This window comes from Macrotis lagotis, chromosome X (genome assembly GCF_037893015.1).
Source record: "Macrotis lagotis isolate mMagLag1 chromosome X, bilby.v1.9.chrom.fasta, whole genome shotgun sequence".
Lineage (NCBI taxonomy): Eukaryota > Metazoa > Chordata > Mammalia > Peramelemorphia > Peramelidae > Macrotis > Macrotis lagotis.
The window spans coordinates 144292768-144320608 of NC_133666.1; the positions used below are offsets into that span (position 1 = coordinate 144292768).

The following is a 27841-nucleotide window of genomic DNA, read 5'->3' on the forward strand; positions in this document are numbered from 1 at the left end:
CAAATGCCTGCAGCTTTCCTTCTTTTCCACAGGGAGGCTATATTACGATAAGGGGAAGGCACCAGAATTCTTGGCATACCTGCACCTGTCTGTAGAAAACAGGAACAGTGTGATCTAATAATCAAAGAGTAAACATTTCCATTGGATTGGTTCCTAAAATTTTCATTCCTTGTGGAATTAAGACAATGTGCCTGAAGGTTCTCCCAACTTGTCACCTAGATCTCCAATATAAAAATTTTTTATTAAAGAGTCAATTTTCAAGTAGCACTAGACTTGATGTTATATAAAATGAGTTACAGAGACATGATTCCAACTTTCAGAAATTCAAAAATCTCTGAAACCTAGTTTCACTGTGATATATCAGGACAGAACAAAGTCACACGCATACTAAAAGCTTTCTCACATTCATTAGATTCATAGGGTTTTTAAACTGATACTTAATAAGAACTGGGCTCAGCTAAAATTTTCCTCCATATTCATTACATTAAAAAACATTCTCTCCATTATGAATTCTCTGATGATGAATAAGGCCTGAGCTCTGAGTAAAGGTTTTTCCACAATGATCACAAGCATAATATTTTACTCCTTTATGAATTCTCTGATGTTGAATAAGGTCTGATCTTCTCTTGAAAGCTTTCCTACATTCATTACATTCAAAAGGTTTCTCTCCTGTATGAATTCTCTGATGTTCAATAAGAACTGATGTTCGACTGAAGGCTTTTCCACACACATTGCATTTATAAGGTTTCTCTCCAGTGTGAATTCTCTGATGAACAATAAGGTCTGATTTCCTGGTGAAAGCTCTCCCACATTCATTACATTCATATGGTTTCTCTCCACTATGAATTCTCTGATGTTGAATAAGGACTGCAGTCTGACTGAAGGCTTTCCCACATTCACTGCATTCATAGGGTTTTACTCCAGTATGGATTCCCTGATGCTTAATAAGGCTTGAATTCCTCATGAAAGCTTTCCCACATTCATTACATTCATAAGGTTTCTCTCCACTATGAATTCTCTGATGTTTAATGAGATCTGAAGTACTCCTAAAGGCTTTCCCACATTCTTTACATTCACAGGGTTTTAGTCCACTATGAATTTCCTGGTGTTTAGTTAAGTCTGAGTTGCACCTAAAGGCTTTTCCACACTCACTACATTCATAGGGTTTTATCCCACCATGAATTCTCTGATGCTGACTAAGGCCTGAACTCTGCCTGAAGGCTTTCCCACAAATGTTGCATTCATAAGGCTTCTCTTCACTATGAATTCTCTGATGCTGACTAAGACCTGAGCTCTGTCTAAAGGCTTTGCCACATTCAGTGCACTCATAGGGTTTTTCTTCACTATGAGTTCTCTGATGACGAATGAGGTCTGAACTCCTCATGAAAGCTTTCCCACAATCATTACATTCATAGGGTTTTTCTTCCCTATGAATTGGTTCATGCTGAATAAGATGTGAGCCCCACTGGAAGGCAGTCCTACAGTTATATGTATAGAATTCACTGTCAAGGGTCTCTCCAAAATCAGATGCATGAGGAAGAGCTAATGAGAATTCAGATGATAACTTCTCTTCTGATTCAACATCTTCAGAAGCTTCCAGATTTGAAAGAGACTCCATGTTTTCAGTCTCAGACCCATCATCTGAAATGATAAAGAAAATAACAAAAATGTTACACCATACCCTGGGAAAAGAAAAAGTCAATTCAATCCAACAAAAATTTAAGGGTTGAGGTGATCCTTACATAAGGGCTACATGGTACTTACATTTTTTTAAAGGAATACATTTACACAGATAAGCATTCTCACCCAGGAAAATACACTCACCATTTGGTTCCAACAATATTCTCACCCTGAAAGATTCCTTGCCCCATATAACCCCTTCCTCTAGTCAGTTCTTCCCAAATCCTCCATTTTAAGGAAAATTCTCCTTCAATTCTCTCAGGCTTCACTTCTGGACTCCCTGGATTACTTTTTCCATCATGCCCCCTGGGTACCTTCTCCCTCTTCGCTAGCTTTCTTTTGACAATTCATCCTCTACTGCAATAAAGCTACTTGAGAACAGAATCTTCCTTTCTTTTTTTGCTGTTTTGGTATTCACAGTGCTCTTAGCACAATCCCAGGAAGGAGTAAACTCTAAATAATTGATCATGATGATGTTTGTCCTTCATTCTTTTTTTTTCTCTTTATTTTTATTAAAGATATTATTTGAGTTTTACAATTTTCCCCCCAATCTTGCTTCCCTCCCCCCACCCCTCCACGGAAAGCAATCTGTCAGTCTTTGTTTCCATGTTGTACTTTGATCCAAATTGGGTGTGATGAGAGAGAAATCATATCCTTAAAGAGAAGTCTAAGAGGTAACAAGATCAGACAATAAGATATGTTTTTTTTTTCTAAATTAAAGGGAATAGTCCTTGAACTTTGTTCAAACTCCACAGCTCCTTATCTGGATACAGATGGCACTCTGTTCCCGATTGTTGCACTGATGGAATGAGCAAGTCCTTCAAGGTTGAAAATCACTCCCATGTTGCTGTTAGGGTGTACAGTGTTTTTCTGGTTCTGCTCATCTCACTCAGTATCAGTCCGTGCAAATCCCTCCAGGCTTCCCTGAAATCCCGTCCCTCAAGGTTTCTAATAGAACAATAGTGTTCCATGACATACATATACCACAATTTTCTAAGCCATTCCCCAATTAAAGGACATTTACTGGATTTCCAATTCTTTGCCACCACAAACAGGGCTGCTATAAATATTTTTGTACAAGTAATGTTTTTACCCTTTTTCCTCATCTCTTCAGGGTATAGACCTAGTAGTGGTATTGCTGGGTTAAAGAGTATGCACATTTTTGTTGCCCTTTGGGCATAGTTCCAAATAGCTCTCCAGAAGGGTTGGATGAGTTCACAGCTCCACCAACAGTGTAATAGTATCCCAGATTTCCCACAACTCTTCCAACAATGATCCTTATCCTTCCTGGTCATATTGGCCAATCTGAGAGGTGTGAGGTGGTACCTGAGAGAAGCTTTAATTTGCATTTCTCTAATAATTAATGATTTAGAGCATTTTTTCATATGGCTATGGATTGCTTTGATCTCCTCATCTGTAAATTGCCTTTGCATATCCTTTGACCATTTGTCAATTGGGGAATGGCTTTTTGTTTTAAAAATATGACTCAGTTTTCTGTATATTTTAGAAATGAGTCCTTTGTCAGAATCATTAGTTGTAAAGATTGTTTCCCATTTTACTACATTTCTTTTGATCTTGGTTACATTGGTTTTATCTGTGCAAAAGCTTTTTAATTTAATGTAATCAAAATCATCTAATTGATTTTTGGTGATGTTCTCCAACTCTTCCTTAGTCATAAACTGCTCCCCTTTCCATAGATCTGATAGGTAAACTAGTCCTTGATCTTCTAATTTGCTTATAGTATTGTTTTTTATGTCTATGTCCTGTAACTATTTGGATCTTATTTTGGTAAAGGGTGTGAGGTGTTGATCTAATCTAAGTTTCTTCCATACTAACTTCCAATTATCCCAGCAGTTTTTGGCTGGACTTTTGGGGTTTATCAAACAGCAAATTACTACATCTCCTGCTTTTACACCTAGTCTATTCCACTGGTCCACCACTCTATTTCTTAGCCAATACCAAACAGTTTTGATGACTGATGCTTTATAATTTTAGATCAGGTAGGGCTAAGCCACCTTCTTTTGAACTTTTTTTCATTAAGCTCCTGGCAGTCCTTGACTTTTTATTTCTCCATTGTCCTTCATTCTTGAAGAAGACCATGAAATCAAGGGAAGAGATGTTATGACAAGCATGTGGATTGGATTAGAGTGAGGAAAGTTGTGCTAAGTCAGCAGACTACTTTCTCCTCCAAGAGCCATCTGGGTCTAGTGGCCATATATATGAATCAAGATGACTGGAGACAATCCTGGATACGAGGCAATCAGGGTTAGGTGACTTGCCCAGGATCACATAGCTAGTGAGTGCCAAGTGCCTGAGGTTGGATTCAAATCCTGTCCTCTGACTCCAAGGCCAGTGCTCTATCTACTGCACCTCCTAGCTGCCCATCTAAATAAATAGTTGTTGATGATTAGATAAACATAAGATAATTTTAGGAGGGAAAGCAGACTGAAAAATAGCACTTGACCTGAATATTAAAGAAACAGGTCAAAGGTGAGAAGAAAATGCAGTCCCTCCTTATGAAATGAGGTACCAGCTTATCTGAAGCCACAGAGCAAGATACAGTGAATAAGATATGACCGGCTTTGATAACTCTTAAAAATATCCTCCCAATTACATAACAGATTATGGGAAGAGGATAAAATCAGACATGGTAGAAAATAAGCTTTTAAAAAAAGATCTAGCAAGAAAAGAAAAGAAAAAAGATCTAACAGCCAGAAATTACTACAGTGAGTACTGCATAACAAAGGATATGAACAAAATCAAAGCTGTCTATAGTCATGTGAAAAAATGCTCTAAATCATTAATGATTAGAGGGATGCAAATAAAACAACTCTCAGGGACCACCCATTCTGATCCTGGGCAAGACCATATGCTGGTTCCCCCACCCAAGGTCCCCCATCACCTTTGCATGAACTTGGTTATCTTTGTGTGTTGGGAGATACTCCCTCTAGGAACCAGCCAATTCCTGGAGGTTGAATCCTGGGAGGGTTGGCTACTGGGCCAGAGGTTCAACATTTAATTAATTTTAGAACCTTGGCCATGAGTCTTCCCAGGTCATTCATGTACTCTTCACATGGTCATGCCTGTACTCTTCACATGTCCTGGTTAAGTGCCCAAAAAGCTTATATAAGCCTATTGGCAATATGCCACCTTTGTCTGGGATCCCTTAAAAGTCCCTAACATTGCCCAGCCCCTCAGAGATTCGCCCATGGAAAGAATGCTTCGCCTGGGATATTTTCCCAATCAGGACTTGGAAGACTGTACCCCATCCCCCTGGAACTCCCCAGCTGCTGTTGATTCAGATGTTGGTGATCCCCCAATAAGTGATATTTTCTCTTTCTTTTTCCTCTATGCTTATAGTTACCTTAATCATCATAGTGGGATTGTTGTTGCTATTTGTATGCTTATGCTGTGCTTTTAAAAAGTATTCTATCCCGTGTATGTTATTATGATTTTGCTTCAGTGTCTTTAATAAATTCATTATCAATCCTTTAAATTGGTGAGCCTGTCATTTTGTAGGAGCAAATCGAAACCAAAACTCCTTAATCAAACACCACCTCATATCCAATAATTGTTAATATGAGAGAAAAGACAATTTTGAAGGACTCATGATGGACAATGCTATCCATATCCAGAGAAATAAGTGATGCAGTCTGAATGCAGATCAAAGTATACTATGTTTAACTTGTTTATATGTAGTTTTGTTGTTATTGGGTCTGAATTTTTTTTGATCTGTGTTACCTTTCACAGCCTGAATAATATGGAAATATATTTTGCATGTCTGCCCATGAATTACCTACATCAAACTGCTTATTGGGGCTGGAGGGAGGAAGGAGGAGATAATCTGGACTCTAAATTTTTTTAAATGAATGTTAAAAATTGTCTTTACATATAATTGGGGGTAAAATTTTAAAAAGCAGAATTTTTAAAGAGAGAATAAAGACTATAGAAGCCCTCAGTGTCAGAGATGGAGATGGAAGAGAGTTAATCTTAGGATTTTATCAACAATTTTTTAACTGCTAAATCCAATGGTCTATTCTGTCCTACTCACTCTAGACTTCTCTGAAGCTTTTAGTATTGTCTGTTAAAAAATGGCTTGTTAATACTTAGACCAGAGTGATTAAAAATTTTTTTTAATAAAGATATCTTAATGGCACACCTCTCTCTCAAGGTAGGAGAGGGGCAAGGAATCCCAGAAAGGGAAGGTCTTTCATGCAGTTTGCAAGGCCTTGTTCCTGCCTCTTCATGCCAATCACAGGCTGGGGTCACAATCTAATTAATAGATTGGTCCCCAGACATTTCCCCTGCCCTACTCATCATACAAATGAGCAAGAACAGTTATCCTCTTGAGCATGTACAAAGGAGGTCAAGACCCACCTTAGAAAGGAGCACACACACACCTAATCTCAGTTTTTGATCAGATTGAGTCTTTTGACTTTACCTCCTGGCCATAGGCAAAGCCCAGTCTTTGTAAAGTAAACTAACAATTCTCCCTTCACTTTCTTGTGGAATCTAAACACCCACATATTCCTCACACTGTCCCTGCCTTCTTTTTTTGATATCCACATTACTGACCTCTCCTGGTTCTCTGCCATTTGGTTTCACTATTCCTTCTTAGTTACTCCCTACTCAATCGTACTGTGAAGGCTATCAACTTGAAAAATATTCTTCTCCTCAAATGTTCCCTAGACCATAAAGTTGAAAACTTCAAAGATGGTTGAACTCTACTAATTCCAAGATATGCACATTGTGTGCTGGTTCCCACATCCTCTCAAGTCAAATTTCTGCTAGTCTACTGGTAACAGACCCATTGCTTTGGTAAACTGAAGGCATTTTGGACTACCTGCTCTTTCCAAACTGCCAAAAAACAGTAGTGTTGAACAAGAATTCAGGGGAATAGTTCAGAAATGAGGGAAGTCTCTCCAAACCAAGGACTGGTAAAAGACAAGGGGATTCAAAGAGTGAGGAAAATAATCCTAGCCAGTGTCATAAGATTTTACCACCTATGTAAGGGAGGAGCTGATTGATGGGTCTCCTTGGTCTCCAGTTTTCGGGAAGATCTGATAATGTGGAAGTCAAAAGAGGATAGTTAGACCTGGTTCCCTAAGCTCAAAGGCTTCCTAGGGGTATAGTGCCAATTGGTCCCATTTTTATGCTACTTTGGATATTTGTGGAGCACAATAAAATCAGTTTGGGGGACTTCCAATTTCCCCAAATAGTCACTGACTATAGGAACTACAATGCATAAGGTGAATGAAAGGAAAATATGAAGGTTAAAGTAGGAGTTCAAACAAAAGTACATGTTTTACTGAGTGTATGAGTGGGTTATTATAGCAAAATTCCACAGAAGAAAAAGAGGTAACAGCCAATCTTGTGAGAAGTATAGCATCACAGATACTGTTACAGGGCTCATTTTGACCCTTCTATCTGCTCATCAAACTAGAGATTATGCATTGTAGAAAGGGGAAACTTTATCTGAAGGGTAGTGAATCTACAAATGTAATATAATTGAGGGATTCCACCTGAAAGTGATGTGAAAAGGGAGGTGATAAAATTTCCTTCCCTAATAGAGGGGGGGAGGTCCAAATATCTCTTTGGAAGATGCATGACAAAATCACAGAGGAATAGAGGGAAATGGCAGAGGTCCCTCTGGGTTCCTTGGCCTAAGTGCATAATTCAAGTGTGCCATAGTTATGGCCATCAAGAATTGTACGCAACTACACTTTGACCAGGCCACAGTGTGCCATGATGGCCCACAGCTAGACTATCTTAGCAGAGAGGGGGCTCTATTCATCAGTCCTCATCAGATGAAAGGTATATGCACAAACACTGGTACAGAAGTTCATAAAAGACCAAACTTCTCTATCATGCCCATATGAAAGGATAAGTTTTTGTATCCCTTATACTTCCAACTGGTAGATTAGTTTATATAAGTCTTATTAAGTAGCTGAAAAGTTTATAATCTATAAGAGAGACCTTGAGATGACTGATGATAGATATACAAATTCAGTTTTTCAAAACAAAGAATCTTTCTGAAGATCAACAATATCTTTAAACATAGGTCATGGTAAAGTTGAAATTACTTAAAACAGAATAGCAAGTGCCTGAAATCACTCTACCACCTAAGTGAATCAGAGTCTTATGTTCAATATGGAATGAGATGGAATGCTCTTTGCCCTCAAGATCATACCTCTACCTCAAATGTAACTCTGATTGAGAGTAGATCCTGCTTTCAAACCTTAGAGTTTCTCCTTGTGGGTGAAGCCCTAGAGGCACAGGCAATAGAGAATGGTTTGGAGCAATACAATGTACTGGACAAAACCCTGAGAGCAGACAAGTGCATCCTGAGGACTTCCATTCTTTGAGCCAGCAGTTCTTAATTTACAAAAATTTATGAATCTTTGAAAAACTTCAGGAGTGCTATACAAACTAAATGGTATCACATGACATTAATACAGTTGCCCTTCTCTGTGCTATCTCAAGTCTAGTTAAATTTTTCTTACAGCACAAGGACCAGAATTCAATACATGATTCCAAGAGACAGACCCATCTGGCACAAAGACAAACAAATTTAAACTGCCTAAAACCACTAAAATTAAATACAAAAGGACTCTTCCATCCTCCTACCTGACTTCATAGACTCCAAGATTGGTGTCAGAATTTCTAAAGTAAATTCTGCCCAAGACCCTTCTTTCCCAACTCTCCTGCAAATGCCCTTTTATAGCTTTCTCTTTTCCTGACCAGGCACTAACAACCTCATCAAACCATTTCAGGAGGAAGCCCAGAATCTCTGCTCCTCTAGGGTCTCTCAAGCCCTCCTGCTCTACCCACTCCTCCCAGTGGTTACAAGTGTGCTGTCTCCCACACAGATGGCAGGAATTGTCTCACATTTGTATTTCTATCTTAGCATTTCATAAGTACTTATTACTTTTTTATTCACTCACTCATTGAAGGGATTATGTTTGAGGAACATTCCCCAATCTTGAGATATTTGCTTCCTAGAACATTAACTATCAGATTTACCCCTAAAGGAACTATAAGTCCCACTGAATGTTTAGAGAATGAATATTCATTTAATGGACTCCTGGTCTCATGGAACATTGAATTTTTCATTGTTTATGAAACAAATGGGGAAAAAAAGAAAATTGTGGAACAGTACTGGGGAGAATCCTTACCCAATAAGGCGTCATTCCTGCAGCTCTCCAGCATCATATCCCTGTAGAGGGCTCTCTGAGTGCGGTCGGGTTGCCCCCACTCCTCTGGTGTGAGATATATGGCCATATCCTCAAACATCACCGATTCCTAAAACAACAGGGTCCTGCTGCCCTGGGGACAATTTCACCAGGCTGCCCTAGGATGATGGGTAAAGTTGGCAGCAACAGAAAGATGGGAAAGGACATCTATAGGAATCAAGGGTTTTGAAGTTGCAACTATTGAATGGTTGAAACATCTGGCTCCAATCCAAAATGATACAAAGGAAGGAATACCTAACTAAAAGTTAGGAGACGTGGGTTCTAATGCTGGCTCTCAATAACCTGTTGAAGGACGTCAGCCAGATCAGTATTTTGCCTGGAATCAGTTTCTCATTCAGAATCATATGATTTCAGAATTATACAAAGCTTTGGCAGCATGGTGGGATAGATATAGAGCTAGCTGCAGGGTCAAGAAAAGGCAGGCTCAGTCTTACCTCAGGTCCCACTGCCATATGACTCTGGTCAAGCAACATAAATCTGATTACCCCATAACAATTTTCGAAGACTCTAAGTGGCTGATCTGCATTGGTAGAATTTTCCTCACTAAGAATACAAATATCAAAGAAATCACAATTTTTTTTTAAATAAAAAGAAAAGAGTGTGAAGAAAGGGGTTTCTTAGACATCATCCAAACCACATGCTCATAGAAATCAGGGCTAGATAGGACTTCAGAGATAATCCAATCCAAATGATTCATTTTACAAGAAAAGAAAGTGATTCTCTGAGAGGTTATATCACACAGACAAGATTTGACCCCAGGACTTCTGACTTCAGATCTAATGTACAATGTTCCACTTAATACATAGCCTCCAACCTTTCCAATTTATAGAGGGAACTGAGAACCAGAGAGGAAAAGTGACTTCCTTAAGGATATGCAATTAATTAGTAAGGCATTAGAACCCAGGCCTCCTAATAAAGTTCATTGCTTTTACCATGTCTATAAATGGGGCTAATAATACTAGTCCATAAGCATCATCCCTTAAAGAATGGGTCTGATCTTCTTTGGAGAAAACTGAAACTCAGGTCCCTGGAGAAGACACTGCTAAAGACAAAGCAGAGGGGCAGAGTACAGGCCACACTAATACAACTGGGAAGAAAGACCTCAACTTACCTGAGACCTAGTTGTCAAGGGTGTTGCTGCCATCACCTGGTCTCCTGAATTCTCCTTAAGGAGAAGTGTGGGAATCTTGGAAACAGATGGAGCTAAGGAATAAGAAAGGAGCCTTGAGTAAGAATATACTACAAATAATCCCAATAAAGGATCCCCATTAAGTGTCAAGTCTCCTCCTCCTCCTCCCTCAGGATCATTAAAACATCATCCAATAGTTAAATATCTATAGTAAGTATTCCATTCCTCTAGCTTTTTTTTAAAGTATAAATGACTGGGGCGGCTAGGTGGCGTAGTGGATAAAGCACTGGCCTTGGAGTCAGGAGTACCTGGGTTCAAATTCGGTCTCAGACACTTAATAATTACCTAGCTGTGTGGCCTTGGACAAGCCACTTAACCCCATTTGCCTTGCAAAAAACCTAAAAAAAAAGTATAAATGAGTGGGTACCTTCAGTCTATTTCATCTATAAGTATAGAAAAAGAAGAGCCAGGTTTTCTTAACTGGGGGATTTAGATTAATAAATAAATTGGGAGTCTGAGAGCAAAGGTCAAAATTATAGATGCTGAGTCCTTTTTTTCTCTTGCTGTTGTTATGCAGTCATTTTACTACTATGTCCAACTCTTCATGACCCCATTTGAAGTTTTCATGGCAAAGATACTAGTGGTTTATCATTTCCTTCTCCAGATCATTTTAGGGATGAGGAAACTGAGGCAAACAAGATTAAGAGACTTGTCCAGGATCACATAGGTACTAAGTGTCTGAAATCAGATTTGAATTCAGGAAGATGATTCTTCCTGTCTTCCTAGCCCAGCATTCTCACTACTGTGCCACCTAAAAACTTCTTGCTACCTAATCACTAATTCCATCAGTGGCCATTCTCTAAGGCCCAGTTCTTGGTTCGATTTTTTTTTTTCTCTGTACACCATTTTCCTTGGTGATTCTCCCAAGTTTCCAGGCTAATAAGAGTAAAAGCTGTATGGCCAATAGCATTACACAGCTATTTATTATCTACCATTCAATCCAAAATGAGCTTCCTTTACCATCTCTCCTAATTCAATCAGTGTTATCACCATTTATCTCAGTAATAAAGGCTTAAAAGCCTCAGCTTTGTCTTTATTGCCTCAATTTCATCCATTTTGTCTAACTAGTCAGTCACCAAAGTTCCCAGTTATTTAAAATATTCCCAGTCAGACAATAAATCTCTGGTGGGCAGAAACTATGTCTTACACTTCCTTAAATCACCCTCAGTGGCCACCACAGTGTTACATTTAACAAGCCTATATGTCAGAAGCTCAATAAAATACTTGCTGAACAAACAAATGACTAAATGAAGTACTGGATTGTAGTTCATGGAAGTCGTAGAGCACCATTCTTTCAGTATGTTGTGTCTCAAGTGATGAACAGCTGAGAGAAACCAAGCCAGGAGGGGAGTCTGCTGCTTGGACAGATGCCATTTCTTCATTGTAGGATGAATTTACTGAAAAATCAGGGTGAAGAAAATAAGCAATATTATTTTAAAACATAAAATGTGTTTGATTTGACTTGAATGATTTTTTAAAACAAAGATATTTACAATTTAACATACATTAAAGAGCAAAGATATCGGGAAATTGAATTCAGTTCAACTTAACAAATAGCTATTAAGCATTTAGAGATTCAAGGAATTGTTCTAGATATTAGGGGAGATCCAAAGACAAATAATTAACAGTCTCAATGCTCATGCAGTATAAATCTAGTAGGGAAGAGAGGAAGTGTACGAGGCAAACTAATACAAATTAGGAGTACATAAGACAAGTTCTGACGGTTCAGAAAGGAGATCATTACAAAAGTCTTGGAAAGAGAGGGAAGGCTCTATGAAGAAAATATCTGACATTTCAGCAGAGCCTTTAAGTTCTTTCACTTAAATTTTTGACAGGTGGGTTGAACATGTTGGATTGGGGAGGAGGAGGAAGAAGAGGGAAAGGCATTCTAAGCACAGATGATATATGAGCAAAGGCAAAGAAATGAGCACATATGGAACAAGTTTGGAGAATATTGAAAAGTGCTTGGCTAGAACGCAGAATAAATAAAAAGGTATAATATGAAGAAAGGCTGTAGAGGTAGTTTATAGTCAGAAAGTTAGGCTGATAGATTAGTATTTTACCAAAGTAAGGAAGAGGAAAAGTTTGGAAAAAAGGAAATTCCTCAGTAAGTTATCAGAATAGTTCATATCAGCAAAGTTGGGTCTTTGGTTAACTGAGAGAAACCACTGACCATCAATTTATTGATTATTGGCTAGTCTAGTTAATAAATTGATTAATAAGAACTGAAAATCTTATCTGTTGAGATTTTATTTGTAACACTTGAGGTCTTTAAGAAGGGGCTAAATGACTCAAAATTGATGTTATCTCAATTTAACTGGACCCTTCCTCCAATATATTCCAAGGGAGACTCTGAAGAACCTTAAATCAGGTGTGTTCCTTCTGACAGGAAACTCCCCTAACAAGTGAAATTCAACCCTGACTGGTGAACAGTTAAAAAGACGGTGGACTAAAAGCTTTCAGCTAATCCCCTTGAGAACCCAGCTCCATCATGAGAGTCTTCATTTGAACAGGGGAAGCCATTTCCATCTAAACCTCTCTGGCTATTTTTTTCCTTCATGAGCTGAGTCACCTCAAACTCTAATGATGAGATCAAGGATAAGGAGATATGTCCTCTAGTAGAAGTTGGCTTTTGTTTCCAAAATAAATAAAAAATTATGGTCCTTGCCCTAACTTTTGTATATCCCATAAACAAAAGTAAGAGAGTCTGCCCATGTTTTCATGTATTCTATAAACAAAACTCAGGGTCTCTGCCCGGTAAATGCCTTAGGAATGGGAGATGATTACCTTCCTTTAGTTATACCCTTCAGAGACTGACCTTTTTAGGAATGGGGTCTTAACAAAAATAGGAGGAAAAGGATAAATCATAAATTAATGATTAGTTATTAATATGATGTGTGATATTATTTTCTCTCATCTTCAAAGATAGTACATTCTAGTTTGGAACAACTTTGTTAAGTAAGCTATGTAGCATGAGATTAGAGTGCTGAGCCTAAAGTCAGGACAACTCTTCTTGTGGAGTTCAAATCCCAGACAATAAGTACTTGTATAACCTTGATGAGTCACTTAACTGGTTTGCCTCAGTTTTCTCACTTGTAAAATGAGCTGGAAAAACAAACTGACAAATTACTTCAATATCTTGCAAGAAATCCAAATGGAGTCAGAAGTCAGAGACAATTAAAATGACTGAATAATAATAAGTTTATATTTAATCTAAAAAATGTCCCTCTGAAATCCCAAAGTAACCTCAGACAATATAAAATACCCAGGAGTCTATTTGCCAAGACAGACTCAGAAACTTTTTGAAAACAATTACAAAACACTTCTCACACAAATTAAATCAGATTTAAATAACTGGGCAAACATCAATTGCTCATGGATACATAGAGCTAATATAATAAAAATGACAATTCTACAAAATCTAAACTACCCGTTTAGTGTCCTACCAATCAAAATTAAAAAAAAATTTCTTTAATTAGTTAGAAAAAAGTTATAAGGGGCAGCTAGGTGGTGCAGTGGATAGAGCACTGGCCCTGGAGTCAGGAGTACCTGAGTTCAAATCTGACCTCAGACACTTAATAATTACCTTAGCTGTGTGGCCTTGGGCAAGCCACTTAACCCCATTTGCCTTGCAAAAACTAAAAAAAAAAAAAAAAAGTTATAAGTAAATTCATATGGAGAAATAAAAAAATCAAGAATTTCCAGGGATTCAATGAAAAAAGTGCAAAAGAAGGGGGCTTAGCCCTACCTGATCTAAAATTATATTATAAAGCAATAGTCATCAAAACTGTCAGGTACTGGTTAAGAAATAGAGTGGTGGACCAGTGGAATAGACTAGGTGCAATAGCAGGAAATTATTATAGTAATATGTTTGATAAACCCAGAGAGTTCAGCTAGTGGGATAAAAAACTCTCTCTTCGATAAAAACTGCTGGGAAAATTGGAAGTTAGTATGGAAGAAACTTAGATTAGACCAACATCTCACACTCTATACCAAGATAAGATCAAAATGGATACAGGATTTAGATATAAAAAAACAATATTATAAGCAAACTAGAAGATCAAGGACTAGTTTACCTGTCAGATCTATGGAAAGGGAAGCAGTTTATGACTAAGGAAGAGATGGTGAACATCACTAAAAACAAACTAGATGATTTTGATTACATTAAATTAAAAATCTTTTGCACAAACAAAACCACTGTAACCAAGCTCAAAAGAAATGTAGTAAACTGGGAAACAATCTTTACAACTAATGTTTCTGACAAAGGACTCATTTCTAAAATATACAGAGAACGGAGTCAAATTAAAAAAAAAGTCATTCCCCAAATGACAAAGGTAAAAGGATATGCAAAGGCAATTTACAGCTGAGGAGATCAAAGCAATTCATAGTCATATGAAAAATTGCTCTAAATCATTACTTATTAGAGAAATGCAAATTAAAGCTTCTCTGAGGTACCATCTCACACCTCTCAGACTGGCTAATATGACTAGAAAGGACAATGATCATTGTTGGAAGAGTTGTGGGAAATCTGGGACACCAATATATTGTTAGTGGAGCTGTGAACTCATCCAACCTTTCTGGAGAACAATTTGGATCTACACCCAAAGGGTAACAAAAATGTGCATACCCTTTGATCCAGCAATATCACTACTGGGTCTATATCCTGAAGAGATGATGAAAAAGGGAAAAAACATCACTTGTACAAAAATATTCATAGCAGCCCTGTTTGTGGTGGCAAAAAATTGGAAATCAAGTAAATGTCCTTCAATTGGGGAATGCCTTAGCAAACTGTGGTATGTGTATGTCATGGAACACTACTGTTCTATTAGAAACCAGAAGGGATAGGAATTCAGGGAAGCCTGGAGGGATTTGCATGAATTGATGCTGAGTGAGATAAGTAGAACCAGAAAAACATTGTTCACCCTAACAGCAACATGGGGGCGATGATCAACTTTGATGGACTCACTCATTCCATCAGTGCAACAATCAGGGACAATTTGGAGCTGTCTGCAATGGAGAATACCATCTGTATCCAGAGAAAGAACTATGGAGTTTGAACAAAGACCAAGGACTGTTGCCTTTAATTTAGAAAAAAAAAATTGATATCTGATCTTTCTACCTCTTATACTTTATGGTTCTTCCTTAAGGATATGATTTCTCTCTCATCATATTCAATATGGATCAATGTATACCATGAAAACAATTAAAGAATGGTAAATTGCCTTCTGTGGGGTGGGGTGGGGGGAGGGAAGTATGATTAGGGGAAAAATTGTAAACCTCAAAATAAATAAAATCTTTATAATTCAAAATAAAATAAAATAAGTCTCTCTGCAACTTCTGGGGTTAACCAAACACATCTAGCCCCTTTTTCCTTAGGACAATACATGAAATTCTTTTTTTTTATTTTTTAGGTTTTTGCAAGGCAAATGGAGTTAAGTGGCTTGCCCAAGGCCACACAGCTAGTTAATTATTAAGTGTCTGAGTCTGGATTTGAACTCAGGTACTCCTGACTCCAGGGCCAGTGCACTGCGTTCCCCTTTCCCTTTCACATCCTCTCTAAGGCTTCTCTGGTTCAGATTCAATATCCATTGTCCTTTTAACTGATCTTTCATAGTTTTGGTTCCTCTTATTCTGGTACTACTGTCTTTCTATTTTAGTTTATTATATGACATCAGAACTAAACACAGTAATCCAAATGTTTGCCTGCCCTGATTGCGGCAGAATATTTAGAAATGATCAACTCTCTGTGTCTCAGTTTCCATGTCTAAAGAATTGGGATTAGATAATCTCTAAGGTACTTTCTAGGGACAAATCCTAGGATCCTGTAGCCTGGTTTAATAAGGTTACTCATTAGGTTTTGGTTAGTGTAGCCTAAAATTACATCAGATTTATTAGTCATCAAGCTACTCAATGTGATATTTGCATTTCATTAAACCCTTCAAGATTTTTTCACATAAATTTCCCAAGTCATATTTGCCCCATCCTGTACTTTCACTGCAACATCTTAATTTAGAAAGAAAAAAAAATCCTAAGTATTTTTTATGATTTATACTTATCTAAATTCCAAACTCCTAGATGCAGTCAAAAATTCTAATTTAAAATCTTTTTAAAAATTGACTGTCATCAGTGAGTTAAGCTAGCCATTCCAGCTCCCATCATCCATAAATTTAATAATATGCACACTCATATCTAAATGAGACAGCACAGTTAGTGGAAAGGTACTAGATTTAAGGATCAGAGGACTTAAGACAGAATAAGACAGACCTGATTCTAGCAACTATGACTTTTTTTGACCTTGAGTAGGTGATATCTCCTCCCTGTTTAAAATGAGGTGACTGTACTAAATGAGCTGAAAGATTCTATGTCTACCCAGTAGTCAGCAGTTTTCAACCTCTCTCCAGAAACTCTCCCTAGCTTGGATGAATGAAAGAATGGGGGAGTTAGCATTCCACAGGGTAAGGAAATAGCAGAGGGAACCCTGAATGACTAAAGGATTGAGGAAGAAATGACTATTAATCTTCCTATCATTGAGGAACAGAGCCAATGAAGATCAGGGATAATGAACTAGGAGAATAAGGAACAGTTAAGTGACCTGAGAATATGAGAAAGATGAGGATTAGTTTTGGTGACCCCTACAGAGCATTGGCTCTATGATTTAAGAGATCCAGGTTCTAGTCCTGGCTTTAATATAACTCATCTGATCTGTGGCATTTGAAGCATGTCACTTGACCTCTCTGAGAGTCAGTTTTTCTTCGATTTGAGATGCTCACAAGAAATTCATATAGAGGGTGATGGAGGATTGGAGTATGGAGAAAGAAGAGCACCAGATATATAAATTTAGGAATATTCTTCACAGAGAATATTTAAATTCATGAGAGCTAATGAGATCAGCAAAAGAATATAAAAGGAATCAGATCAGAGTTTTTAGAAGAGCACAAAAAATGAACCAACAAAAATGATTGAGAAGGGAATTAAGAGGAAAATCAGGTAAGAAGCCAAAAAAGAGTCTCCAGGAGAAAGGAGTGATCAAGTTTGAAATTGCAGGAAAGTCAAGAACAAGGAGATCTGAGAAAAGACAATCAAATTTAGCCATTTAATGATCATTAGTAATCTTGAGGAAAACAATTTCAGTTCAGTGGTGGGATCAGAAATTAGATTTCAAAAACTGTGAAGCAAATAAAGTTAAAATGTACTAACCAATCTTGACTCCTGAGAACTGAGGTTGAAACATAGCCACCTCCTCTGGGTGGGAAGGTGGTAAACTCCAAGTGTGAAATCCTGTATATGCTGTCATACAACATCAGTGTGTTTTGCTTAACTCTACTTTATTTTATTGAGGGAGGGATAATTGGGAAATAGTCTAAAAAAATTAACAAACATTTATTTTTAAAGATAAGTGAGTAGAAGGAAAGGAAGTAAAAGTAATGAATCTAAGTCTTTTTCCAGTTTGGCCATGAAAAGAGGAGAAATACACTTATATTTTGAGAGAGAAAAGGTCAAATGAGGAGAACAGAGAAGACCTAAGCATACTGTAAACAGCAGGGAAGAAACAGATAGGGAAGGGTGGCTAGGTGGCATAGTGGATAAAGCACTGGCCCTGGAGTCAGGAGTACTTGGGTTCAAATCCGGGTCTCAGACACTTAATAATTACCTAGCTGTGTGGCCTTGGGCAAGCCACTTAACCCCGTTTGCCTTGCAAAAACCTAAAAAAAAATAAGAAAGAAACAGATAAGGGGATACTGAAGATGAAGATATTAAAAGCCTACCAATTGTAGGGACAGAAAAGGAAAAATATAGACCTCTGCCCTTCAGTCTTCCATACAAGTGGAGAATACCACATATACAAAAGTAAGAAAATGAAGGGCACTTAAAGGGGAGAGAAGGACCAGGGTAGGAGCCTGGAGAACCAAGGAAATTTTTATGGAGAACACCTGAGCTGAGTCTTGAAGGCAAGGATGAAGAGGCTTCTAGGTAAGATGACTGGCTTGCAAAGTGCAGAGAAACATGTCAAGGAGTAATCTAAGGAAAGGGTAGAAAGATAGGCTGAAACCAGATTTCTGAGAGACTTAGATGTCAGGCTAAGAAGTTGGTGTTTTATCAGAAACACATCCCTGGAGATATTTTTGGAAGGAAATTGAAATAGTAAATGATAAGGAAGCACATGAAGTTTAGGCTTTCTAAATGTTTAACAGTGAAAGGGATAGGAGAGAAAGGACAACAGTTGGAGGGAACTGGAAGAAGCCAGTAGATGAGCAGAATAGGTGAAACTGGTGCTAGAAGAAACAAGGTTCAAAAGGAGAATGAAAAAGGTAGAATTAGGAGCAAGGTGGAGGGGTTGGCAATTAGACAAAATGCATTCAGTCCTCTATCCCAGGGCTACGTGTACCCTTGATAGGCATCATTGTTAACAGGATAAAGGTCTTGCCTCATATTGTTCTTTTTCTTTTCATCAAGCACTGGGTTCTGATACATTAGTGGTGGCTCCAACAGAACAGATTTAGGAAGGAGGTAGAACTATGGAAGGCTAGGTCCTAGTTTAAACACTAAAAAATATCTCAGTACAGGCTTACTCAGTGATACACTTTCTTATCTTTGAAAAGTCCCAAAGATTAATCTATGTTCTTAGATTTTCATCACTACCAACTGCGACTTCAGACCAGGTTTCTATTCTTTCCTAGTACATTGTGAAAACAATGCAATATCACAGCTCTTCTCTTAACCTCTTATTACTGATGTAAAAATAAGGCCCATCTGAGGTTTCTTAAGGATTTTTGCAGACAACAATCAACATTCTTTCCTGTGCTTCCCACCTTCTTTCTTTTTTTAAACTTAGGCAAAATAGAGAATGGCAAAATTAAAAAAACAGATGATAGAGGGTCTTTGTTCCTGGGAGGGCATTCATACTCATAAATGGCACATGTTTAAACTAGGCACTGCTAAATAAAAAGAAAATATTCATGGCAATTTCTTACAAGTCCACAAGATGGGGATGTTCCCCATCTGAAAATAATGACAGTTGGCCTTTAACTGTTTTGGTGCGGGAGCCAGTTATAATGGAAATATACATGGTTTTTCCAAGTTTTATTTTTTATTTAGATATTTCAGATACATTTATAGAGTACTTAGGAGGAAACTAACATTTACTGTAACTCAGATCCCTTGTGAAATTTATGATTTGGTCTGAATTCAGCACTGGGACAAAAAGAAAAAAAAATTTTTTTTTAGCACAGAAAAAGCTGAAATAAGAACTTGGCTTTAGTTCTGCCTTGACTACTTCTAATGTGAACCTACTCCAAGGTTCAGCTTTCTGCTCTCCTTTCTTCCCCCTCTACAGTAGTCCATGGAGAATTTATCCATTTCCAAAGCATCCTAATGATAACTGCCAAATCTCCAGTCCAAGTCCCAATATCCAATTCAGGAAGCATTTATTAAGCATCTACCAGGTGCAAAATACTGTACTGTGTAGTGAAGATCTAAAGATAAGTCTCTGCCCTCAAGGAGCTTACATTCCTACTGGGAGGCATAACATATAAATAAGTAAAAGATAATTTGAGAAGGGAAAAAGTATTAACTAAGACATACTATGTACTAGAGATGGACAAAAAAACAAAATAGCTAGGAAGATCAGGAAAAGGGTCCCTAGAGGTGACACCCAAGTTTATCCTTGAAGAAAACCAAGGATTTCAAGAAACAAAGGTAAAGGAAGGAGAGAGGGCATTCCAGACATGGGGCACAGCCTGTATGTGCATAACTCTAGCAACAGCAACTAAGTCAATCTGGCTGACCCACAAAATGTAACAAGGGTTAATGTGAAGTAAGTATAGAAAATAAGTTGGAGCCAAATTATGAAGGGTTTTAAATGCCATATTAAGGAGTTTGAAACATGCTCAAGAAGAGGACAGGAGGAAAAGGCAGGAGGTAGGAGCTGAAGACTTCCGGAGCAGTAAGCCGGTACCAAACATGGAGAATACTGCTGATTTGAGGGGAACAACCTGATTTCTGAAACCTCCATTTTACTTGTGCCCCTGAGGTGGCCTATCTCAGAGAACCCCATCTGAGGCAGCTCCTGCCCCACTGAAAGGGTACCCCAGGACCAGCTCATTCAACGGGAGCAGGACCCCAGAAATACATCAGAGGTTCAAAAGTCCAGGACGCGACAACTATCTGGGACCGGTTTCCCCTTCTCTAACATTTGACCTTCAAGACCAGCTGACCCAGGTTGAAATATTTATTAAAATGAACTTAAGAATTATTCAATACTATCTACAAACCACAGGATGTTGTACAGAAATGCCAGCAGGACCAAAGAGAGGCATTTTAAGTTCAAGGTCTGAACCCCCTTCAGATTTACAGTACTCTGGCAGTCTACCAGAAGTAAACAAATTCCACCTGTCAATTCCTACTGTGTTGCAAGGTGGCAGTCTACCACTGTGGCATCTTAGTTCCTGGGAGAGCCAGAAGCACATGCGGTTAAGTCTGAACTATTCTTGATCTTGATCACCTATGCCAAGGGCTTTTTTCCATGCCTTAAAAGAGCCAGTGAGAATAAGAACAGATATATTGTTTCTGGGGCATATTATAGGGATTCAGAAGTGAATATAATCTCACACAAGGTAAAGAGCAATGAGTAAAACTCCAAAATGACCCTGGGGTCTTTTTGGACACTTGTTTGTTATTAGATTTTTCACAACGATGGTGACTTTGCCAACATCTTCACTCTCCTATGGTAGAGTGACAATTTAGAAAACTGATAACATTTCCAGACTTCCAACTGCCTTTTATCACAGAGATCAGAGCCTCAAATGTCACAGTGGCAGCAGTCCTGTCAAAGAACAATTCATTCTCTGACTTACCTAAATTTTTTTTTTTTTTAGGTTTTTGCAAGGCAAATGGGGTTAAGTGCCTTGCCAAAGGCCACACAGCTAGGTAATTATTAAGTGTCTGAGACTGGATTTGAACCCAGGTATTCCTGACTCCAGGGTCAGTGCTTCATCCACTGCGCTACCTAGCCGCCCCTTAATATATATATTTTTTTATCAAAAGTTATCACTAGCAAAAAAGTATACCACCTCAGTCAGGGGCTCTAAAGTTGGATTTTAGAACTTTTTTTTTTTTAACATTTTGAGAACTGTATTTCAATACAATCTATTTCCTTTGGAATCCAATGTATTTTATTTTATACATTGAAACCATTACCCTGAGGTCTATAGGCTTCCCCAGAATGCCAAAGGGATTCATTACACAAAAAGAGTTAAGAACCTATGATCTGGGTGAAGGGGCACCCCATGGGCTAAACCAAAATAAAAGCACGCAGACATAATTTGAAGAGAGTATTGCATCCATCCCATCATTGTACATATTGACCCACTAAGAATGAGCCCTATGGAGTTAGTGAGCACGAGGCACACTGCCTGTGTAACTATTCTTGGCTAAGGACGGCCTAGCAGCATCTTGGTAGGTAGAATTCAACATGAACCAGACACACATCTGTGCATGTTTCTTTCTGCCAGAGGTCTGGGGACTTTCCCTAGGTATAGGGTAGGGTACACATCCCCTGTTTGTGGCCTGGGCCATAGGCCTTCAGAAAACCTGATTTCCTAGCTGTGTGACCCTGGACAAATCACTTACCCACTCCTTGCCTCAGTTTCCTCAACTGTAAACTGTGATAACATCAACCTTCCAAGGTTCCAAATGAAATATTTATAAAGTACTTAGAACAAAACCAGGTATATAGTAGGAACTTAATAAGTCCTTATTCTCTTAATATAGCATATCAAGTTGTCTATAGAATAAAATATAAACTTCTTAGACTGACATTTAAAATTTACACAATCTGGGTCTCCTTAAGCTTTCCAGTCTTATTTTATACTATTCCCTTTCATGAAATCTATAGTCTAGCTAAACTGCTCCATATCCAGCTATATTGCTTTATATCTAGCCATTGGACTCCGATGGCTCTGGAAGAGAAAATGAGGCTGGTGACTTAGCTCAGCATCCCCTCACTCAAATCCGATTCACTCACTTGTCCTGGTATCACCTCCCTGATGACATGGTCTTCTTCAAGAATGCATGCCAACTATAAAAAATATGGAACACCTACACAACACCCACAAGATCTATGAGCAATCTCCTTCAGTTCTGCCAGATTAGTTTTTCCACTTTCTATCTCCTAGTGCATAGCAACCAACATGCAAACAAAACCAGAATGTGGGTATGCCACTAACCAGTCAGCATTGCACCTGCTTCTGGAGGTGGGGAACTTCACACTAACCCAAATTTGGCCCAACATGTTGAACCTAATATGCTAATAACGAGTTCAAGCTGCTTAAACCCAATCACATCTGTCTTCATTCTGAACTGACTCAGCCTGCCTATCAGAAGGATATCACTGCCCACAAAAGATTCACAATACTATAGAGAAGATAAAGACATAAAACTATAACTAGAAATAATGTGATAATAAATAAACCAAATAATATGATAAAGGTCACAAAAGAGGTACAAAGTCACAGAGGAGTTCAAGAGGGCAAGATCACTTCTAGCAGGAGGAAAGTGATACTTGAGCAGTGTCTTAGAGGACAAGTAGAATTTTAAGATGTGAAGAAGAATCATTAGAGTAGAGAACGCAGTACAAACAAGAGAATGGAGATGGGAATGTTCAGGCATGTTCAGAGAAAGATAAGCAAGGGCAGCTAGGTAGCACAGTGGATAGAGCACAGGCCTTGGAGTCAGGAGGACCTGAGTTCAAGTCTGTCCTCAGACACTAATTACCTAGCTGTGTGACCTTGGGCAAATCACTTAACCCCATTACCTTACAAAAACCTAGAGAAAAAACCCCAGGAAAACAGATAAGGCTAAGCAATCAAATTTAGCTTGAGGATAGGCCTCCTCTAGAAGAGTTTGGTAAATAAGGAAAAGAAAGGAAATCTAGAGCCAGATTCAAAGCCGGATTAGGGAGTCTTGGACTTGATTCAGTAAGCAATGAAGAGCCAGTGGAAAATTTATAGCAATAATGTAGAGACTGGATAAGAACATGGGCTGAAACTAGAGGCAGGAACCTCAATGATCATAAGACAAAAGTCTAGGCATGAGGATCTGTTCGATGGAAATCAGATGCCAAAGCATATAAAAAAGTAACAGAATTTGTTGACTTGAGAGAGAGCAAGAGAAAGGATGGGATCAAAGTTGGTTCTGATTTTCTGTACCACAGTGAAAGATAGTGCTATTAACAGACTTAGGATATGAATGGGGCACTCTCATCTCACCACGAACACTTTCTCTCCACCCCTCCAATTTGTGTTACATGACTTTCAGATATTGAAGGCAAAAGTTAGGTGGCACAGTGGATGGAACACTAGCCTTGGACTCAGAAGGACAGAAATTAGAATCTGGCCTCAGACAACTGACACTAACTAGTTATGTGACACTGGGCAAGTCATTTGATCTGATTGCTTCATATTCAGGATCATTTCCAGTGGTCCTGATTCATATCTGACCACCAGACCCAGATGGTTCTGGAGAAGAAAGTGAGTCTGGTGACTAAGCACAGCTCCCCATCACTCAAATCCAATTCACATGCTTGTCATGGCATCACCTCCCTGATGTGATGATCTTCTTTAAGAATAAAGAAAATTATTATTATTATTATTATTATTATTATTATTACTGGGATCTTTAAAGTGTTTCCTTCCAACTGTCAAATCTGTATGGGGCATCATTTTGTTCTCAGAGAAGCTTGTTCCTGAGGATACATTATAAACATATTTAGCACTGGGAGAGGCACAGATAGCTAGTTCTAGCTTGTTTCTGAAAGACAAAGCAAAAATGCACCTACCCTTCACTTTTATGCTCCCCTTCCCCTCCTTCCTTTTCTTCTTTCCTCATTCCCTTTTTTCTTCTCTTCTCTTTTTATTGTCTCAGTTAAGCACATACATTTTCATGGCAAACACCTCACTTCCCTCCATTCTTTTGGGTTATCCAAAATTTATAATACACATTTCCCCATCTAAAAACAAAATATGCAAAATTTAAACTTACCAAAAAGATGAACTGGGAGATTATCCTTCTTATTTAAAAAAGACCCACATTTTCTAAATAAGGTACTCATCTACTGAATTTAAAGTTTCTGATGAATAAAACTGAATTTCACTCTGAAATGAAGTATTTATTATGTAGTCCAAGGACTTATACTTGCAAGACTGCTTAACTTGTTTATTGAGAAAGGGATAACAAGATTTTAGATAGCTCACCCAGAATACAAGATAAATCTTGATCCTGGTTTGGAGGTCAAGGATTCCAGATGGTACAGTTCAGTGAGAAGAGAATTGGACTTGGAATTTGGGAAACTACTGCTCAAATCCCATGGACTTCACTCACTATGATTATCCATATGACCATAGATAAGCAAATCACTTAACTTTATCTCACAAATTGTTAAGGAAATCAAATATAACAAGGAAAGTAAAGCTCTACAAAAATGTAATAAAGTGTATAAAAATGTATAAATGTTTGATGGTAATGAAATGAGGAGAGGATTGTGGCTGCTGGTCGGTTTTCCCTTTGCCTCATCTTCAAGAAGAAAAAGACTTGAAAGGAATAAAGGAAAAACAAAGATCTGAATCCTTGGTAGAGAAAGCAGGAAGCTTACAGATTTTGTGTTTCAAACATTTCTGCTCTTTCCCCCTCCTCTCTAAAGCCAGTTGACTGTAAGAAGCATGACTATGTGACTTCTATTAATGATTAGAATCTAGCACATTGCTGCAGGTGATAGGGGAATAAAGACTGTGCCCTGGGATTCATTTATGATGGTTTCTGGCCTATCAAGGAGAATGGCAGAATTGAATCCAAAGAGGACTACCATAAGATCAAGAAACCTAGTGCTTTTTTCTTCAGACCTGAAGTTGTTAATAATTTTGCACTCTGTGCCCACCCTTCTTGGGCTGAGTAGACTCTCTTGTAAATTATAATAGTTAAGAGGCAAGTGATCCAAGTCTTCTATTTGGAGCTTCTCCCAAATTTCAAATAGTACTTTGGTTAGCATCTAACACATTTATCATATATTAGTTGTATGAGGTGTAAGGCATTATGTTAGGTGGTGATGAGAAAAATGACAAAGTGCCCTATTTGGGGGGAAACAACACCTACACAAATAATGTATGTTATGAAGTATCCAGACAAAATGCTTCAGGAAAATCTGAAAAATTACTGGTGCAGATGAGTAAAGACCCTAGGAGCAGGAGCAGTCTCTTAACTAAACTTTGTTACTCCTCAGTACAATACTCTTTATACATTAATTATTAATTGAATTTGGTTTTTTAGAGTTCCATTTCTTTCATGTGGCCAAGTCATTTCTATCTCTCCAGGTCTCAAGTCTCTCTATCTGTAAAATGAGGGCACCGGAAGAGATGGTGTATAAGGTTTTTCTCGCCTGTGACATTCTAAAATCTAGAAACAACAAAATTATGCTAAAAGTCGCCAACAGAGAAGATAATTAATGAAAATCACAAAGTCAAGTTAAAAAAATGATATATATGTATATATTTATAAATATGTTAACAACCCAAAGGAATATGGAAAGATAAAAGAGACAAAGTAAAAAAACACATTGCTATATAGAGGAATAAATTCAAAATATCATAACAAGAAAGTAACTTAAAGATCATTTCATTCTAAAAGGAGCAGTGATATAGGATCTAGAATGCTAGACCTGGAGAGGTCAAGGCCTGATATTAAGTGTGATCTTAGACAAGTCTTTAAACTTTGATCACTTTCCTCACCAGGAAAATGAATGATAACAGCAGCATCTACCTAGCAACGGGGTTTTTAGGAGAAATAATATGTAAATATGAATCTATTACAGAAATGCTAACTTTTATCATCTTGGCCAACACCATCATTCTAAAAAGGAGGAAAAACAGTGTCATAGGATTTACTCAAGGAAACGTTTCCAGTTATTAATAGGAGCAGGGTTTACAACCCCCTCTTTTTCTATCAGTCTTGGGCACTGAAAGGGAAAATAAACAACTGGGAAGGTGAGAGGATTGGACTGAGAAATTGGGAGGTATGTGGTTCTTGCTATTTTGTTTTCCATTGTAAATATTTTTCCAAGTTTGGGGCTCAAATTTTTTTTAAATATTAAAAATAAATATATATTTAATAACAATGCTATAAATATTTTTAAAAAGCTTTACAACTGGAAAACAAATAAAATGTTAATAAAAAATAATAATAAAAAGAATTTTTAAAAAAAGCTTTTTCACTGACTAGCTAATAATTAGCAGGGTTGGGGGGGAAGAGCAGATCAACTTTACTTTTAAACTTTAATACGGTCCCTAATCCAAACCAATAACAAAAATACTATTTTCAATTAAAATGAACAATTTTCCCAACCCCGAAGGCCCTGAAGCCGGTGCAGCTGCCCGAGGGCAGGGAGTCCTGGTTCTAGCTGGGCCTCAGTTTCCCCTCCTGTATAAGGGGCGGCATTGAGTCAGTGGTCCGGGCCAGTTCCCAGAAGAAGGGGAACGCGCCGTCGGCACGGCCACGCTGGGAGCTGGGAGCGGGGAGCGGGGGGCGCGGAGGGCGGGGGGCCGGGATGCCCGGGCCCAGGCCCCCGGCGGCCCCGCCCGGCCCCCGCCTGCCCCCGCGGCGGCCTCACACTCACCCGAGCCCGGAGGCGACCGCGGCGCAGACCGCCGCCGGAAGTACGGCCCGGCCGCCGGAAGTACGGCCCGACCGCCGCGCCCGAGAGCAGGCTGACGCGCGTGCGCGGCGCTCCCTCTGGGCCCGCCGCTCTAGGACGCCGCGGAGGTCTTCCCATCTCGGTAGGACCTTGAGTCCCCAGAGCGCCCCAGGTCTGGAACAGAGCCCAGGCCGGGTGGGGAGAATGAGCCCAGACCGGATCCTACAGCAGGAAGGGACTTTAAAGGCCGTCCTGATGCAGCCCCTTCCTCTGTAGATTAGAAACTACGGGACTTGTCCAGGGAAAGGCCTCTTGTTGAGCTCTGTGAAGGCTAGCCCTGTGGGGCTCTTGTCTTTGTATCGATAGTGCAGCCATCGTGCTCCCTTAACAAAAGCTTTTGAAATTTGAGTTTGAGAATGAGAGAGCTAGCAAGGTGGGAAAAAAGGAGGTAAGAGAAGAAAAAATGAGAGGACTGAGAAGGAATGGGCTAAAAAAGAAGGTAAAAGGAGAAAAAAATGAGAGGAATGAGAAAGAAAGGGCTATCTAAAAAGGAGTAAGAGAAGAAAAAATGAGAGGAATGAGAAGGAAAAGACTATCTAAAAAGGAGGTAAGAGAAGAAAAAATGAGAGGAATGAGAAGGAAAAGACTAAAAGAAGGTAAGAGGAGAGAAAAAATGAGAGGAATGAGAAAGGGCTATCTAAAAAGAAGTAAGAGAAGAAAAATGAGATGAATGAGAAGGAAATGACTAAAAGAAGGTAAGAGGAGAAAAAAATGAGAGGAATGAGAAAGAAAGGGCTATCTAAAAAGGAGTAAGAGAAGAAAAATGAGATGAATGAGAAGGAAATGACTAAAAGAAGGTAAGAGGAGAAAAAAATGAGAGGAATGAGAAGGAAATGACTAAAAAAAGGTAAGAGGAGAAAAAAAATGAGAGGAATGAGAAGGAAAAGACTATCTAAAAAGGAGGTAAGAGGGCGGCTAGGTAGTGCACCAGCCCTGGAGTCAGGAGTACCTGGGTTCAAATCCGGCCTCAGACACTTAATA

The 27841-nt window shown here is 38.6% G+C and overlaps 1 protein-coding gene across 7 annotated transcripts; it reads right to left on the reverse strand.

Moving 5' to 3' along the window:
• Positions 1-78: 78 nt before the first annotated feature.
• LOC141502870 (uncharacterized) lies at positions 79-26843 on the reverse strand. 7 transcript variants are annotated; one of them, XM_074207839.1, is made up of 6 exons: positions 26783-26833; positions 23957-24127; positions 11379-11519; positions 10045-10136; positions 8856-8982; positions 79-1641 (listed from the first exon to the last, which is right to left on the reverse strand). In XM_074207839.1, exons 3-6 carry the CDS (start codon positions 11494-11496, stop codon positions 485-487), a joined length of 1494 nt encoding a protein of 497 aa, XP_074063940.1. In that variant the 5' UTR covers positions 11497-11519; positions 23957-24127; positions 26783-26833; the 3' UTR covers positions 79-484. The 7 variants fall into 7 exon arrangements, with proteins under 7 accessions (XP_074063940.1, XP_074063939.1, XP_074063943.1 ...); XM_074207838.1 differs by lacking the exon at positions 23957-24127 and having other exon boundaries at positions 26783-26843; XM_074207842.1 differs by lacking the exons at positions 23957-24127; positions 26783-26833 and adding an exon at positions 26512-26686.
• Between the last annotated feature and the right edge of the window lie 998 nt (positions 26844-27841).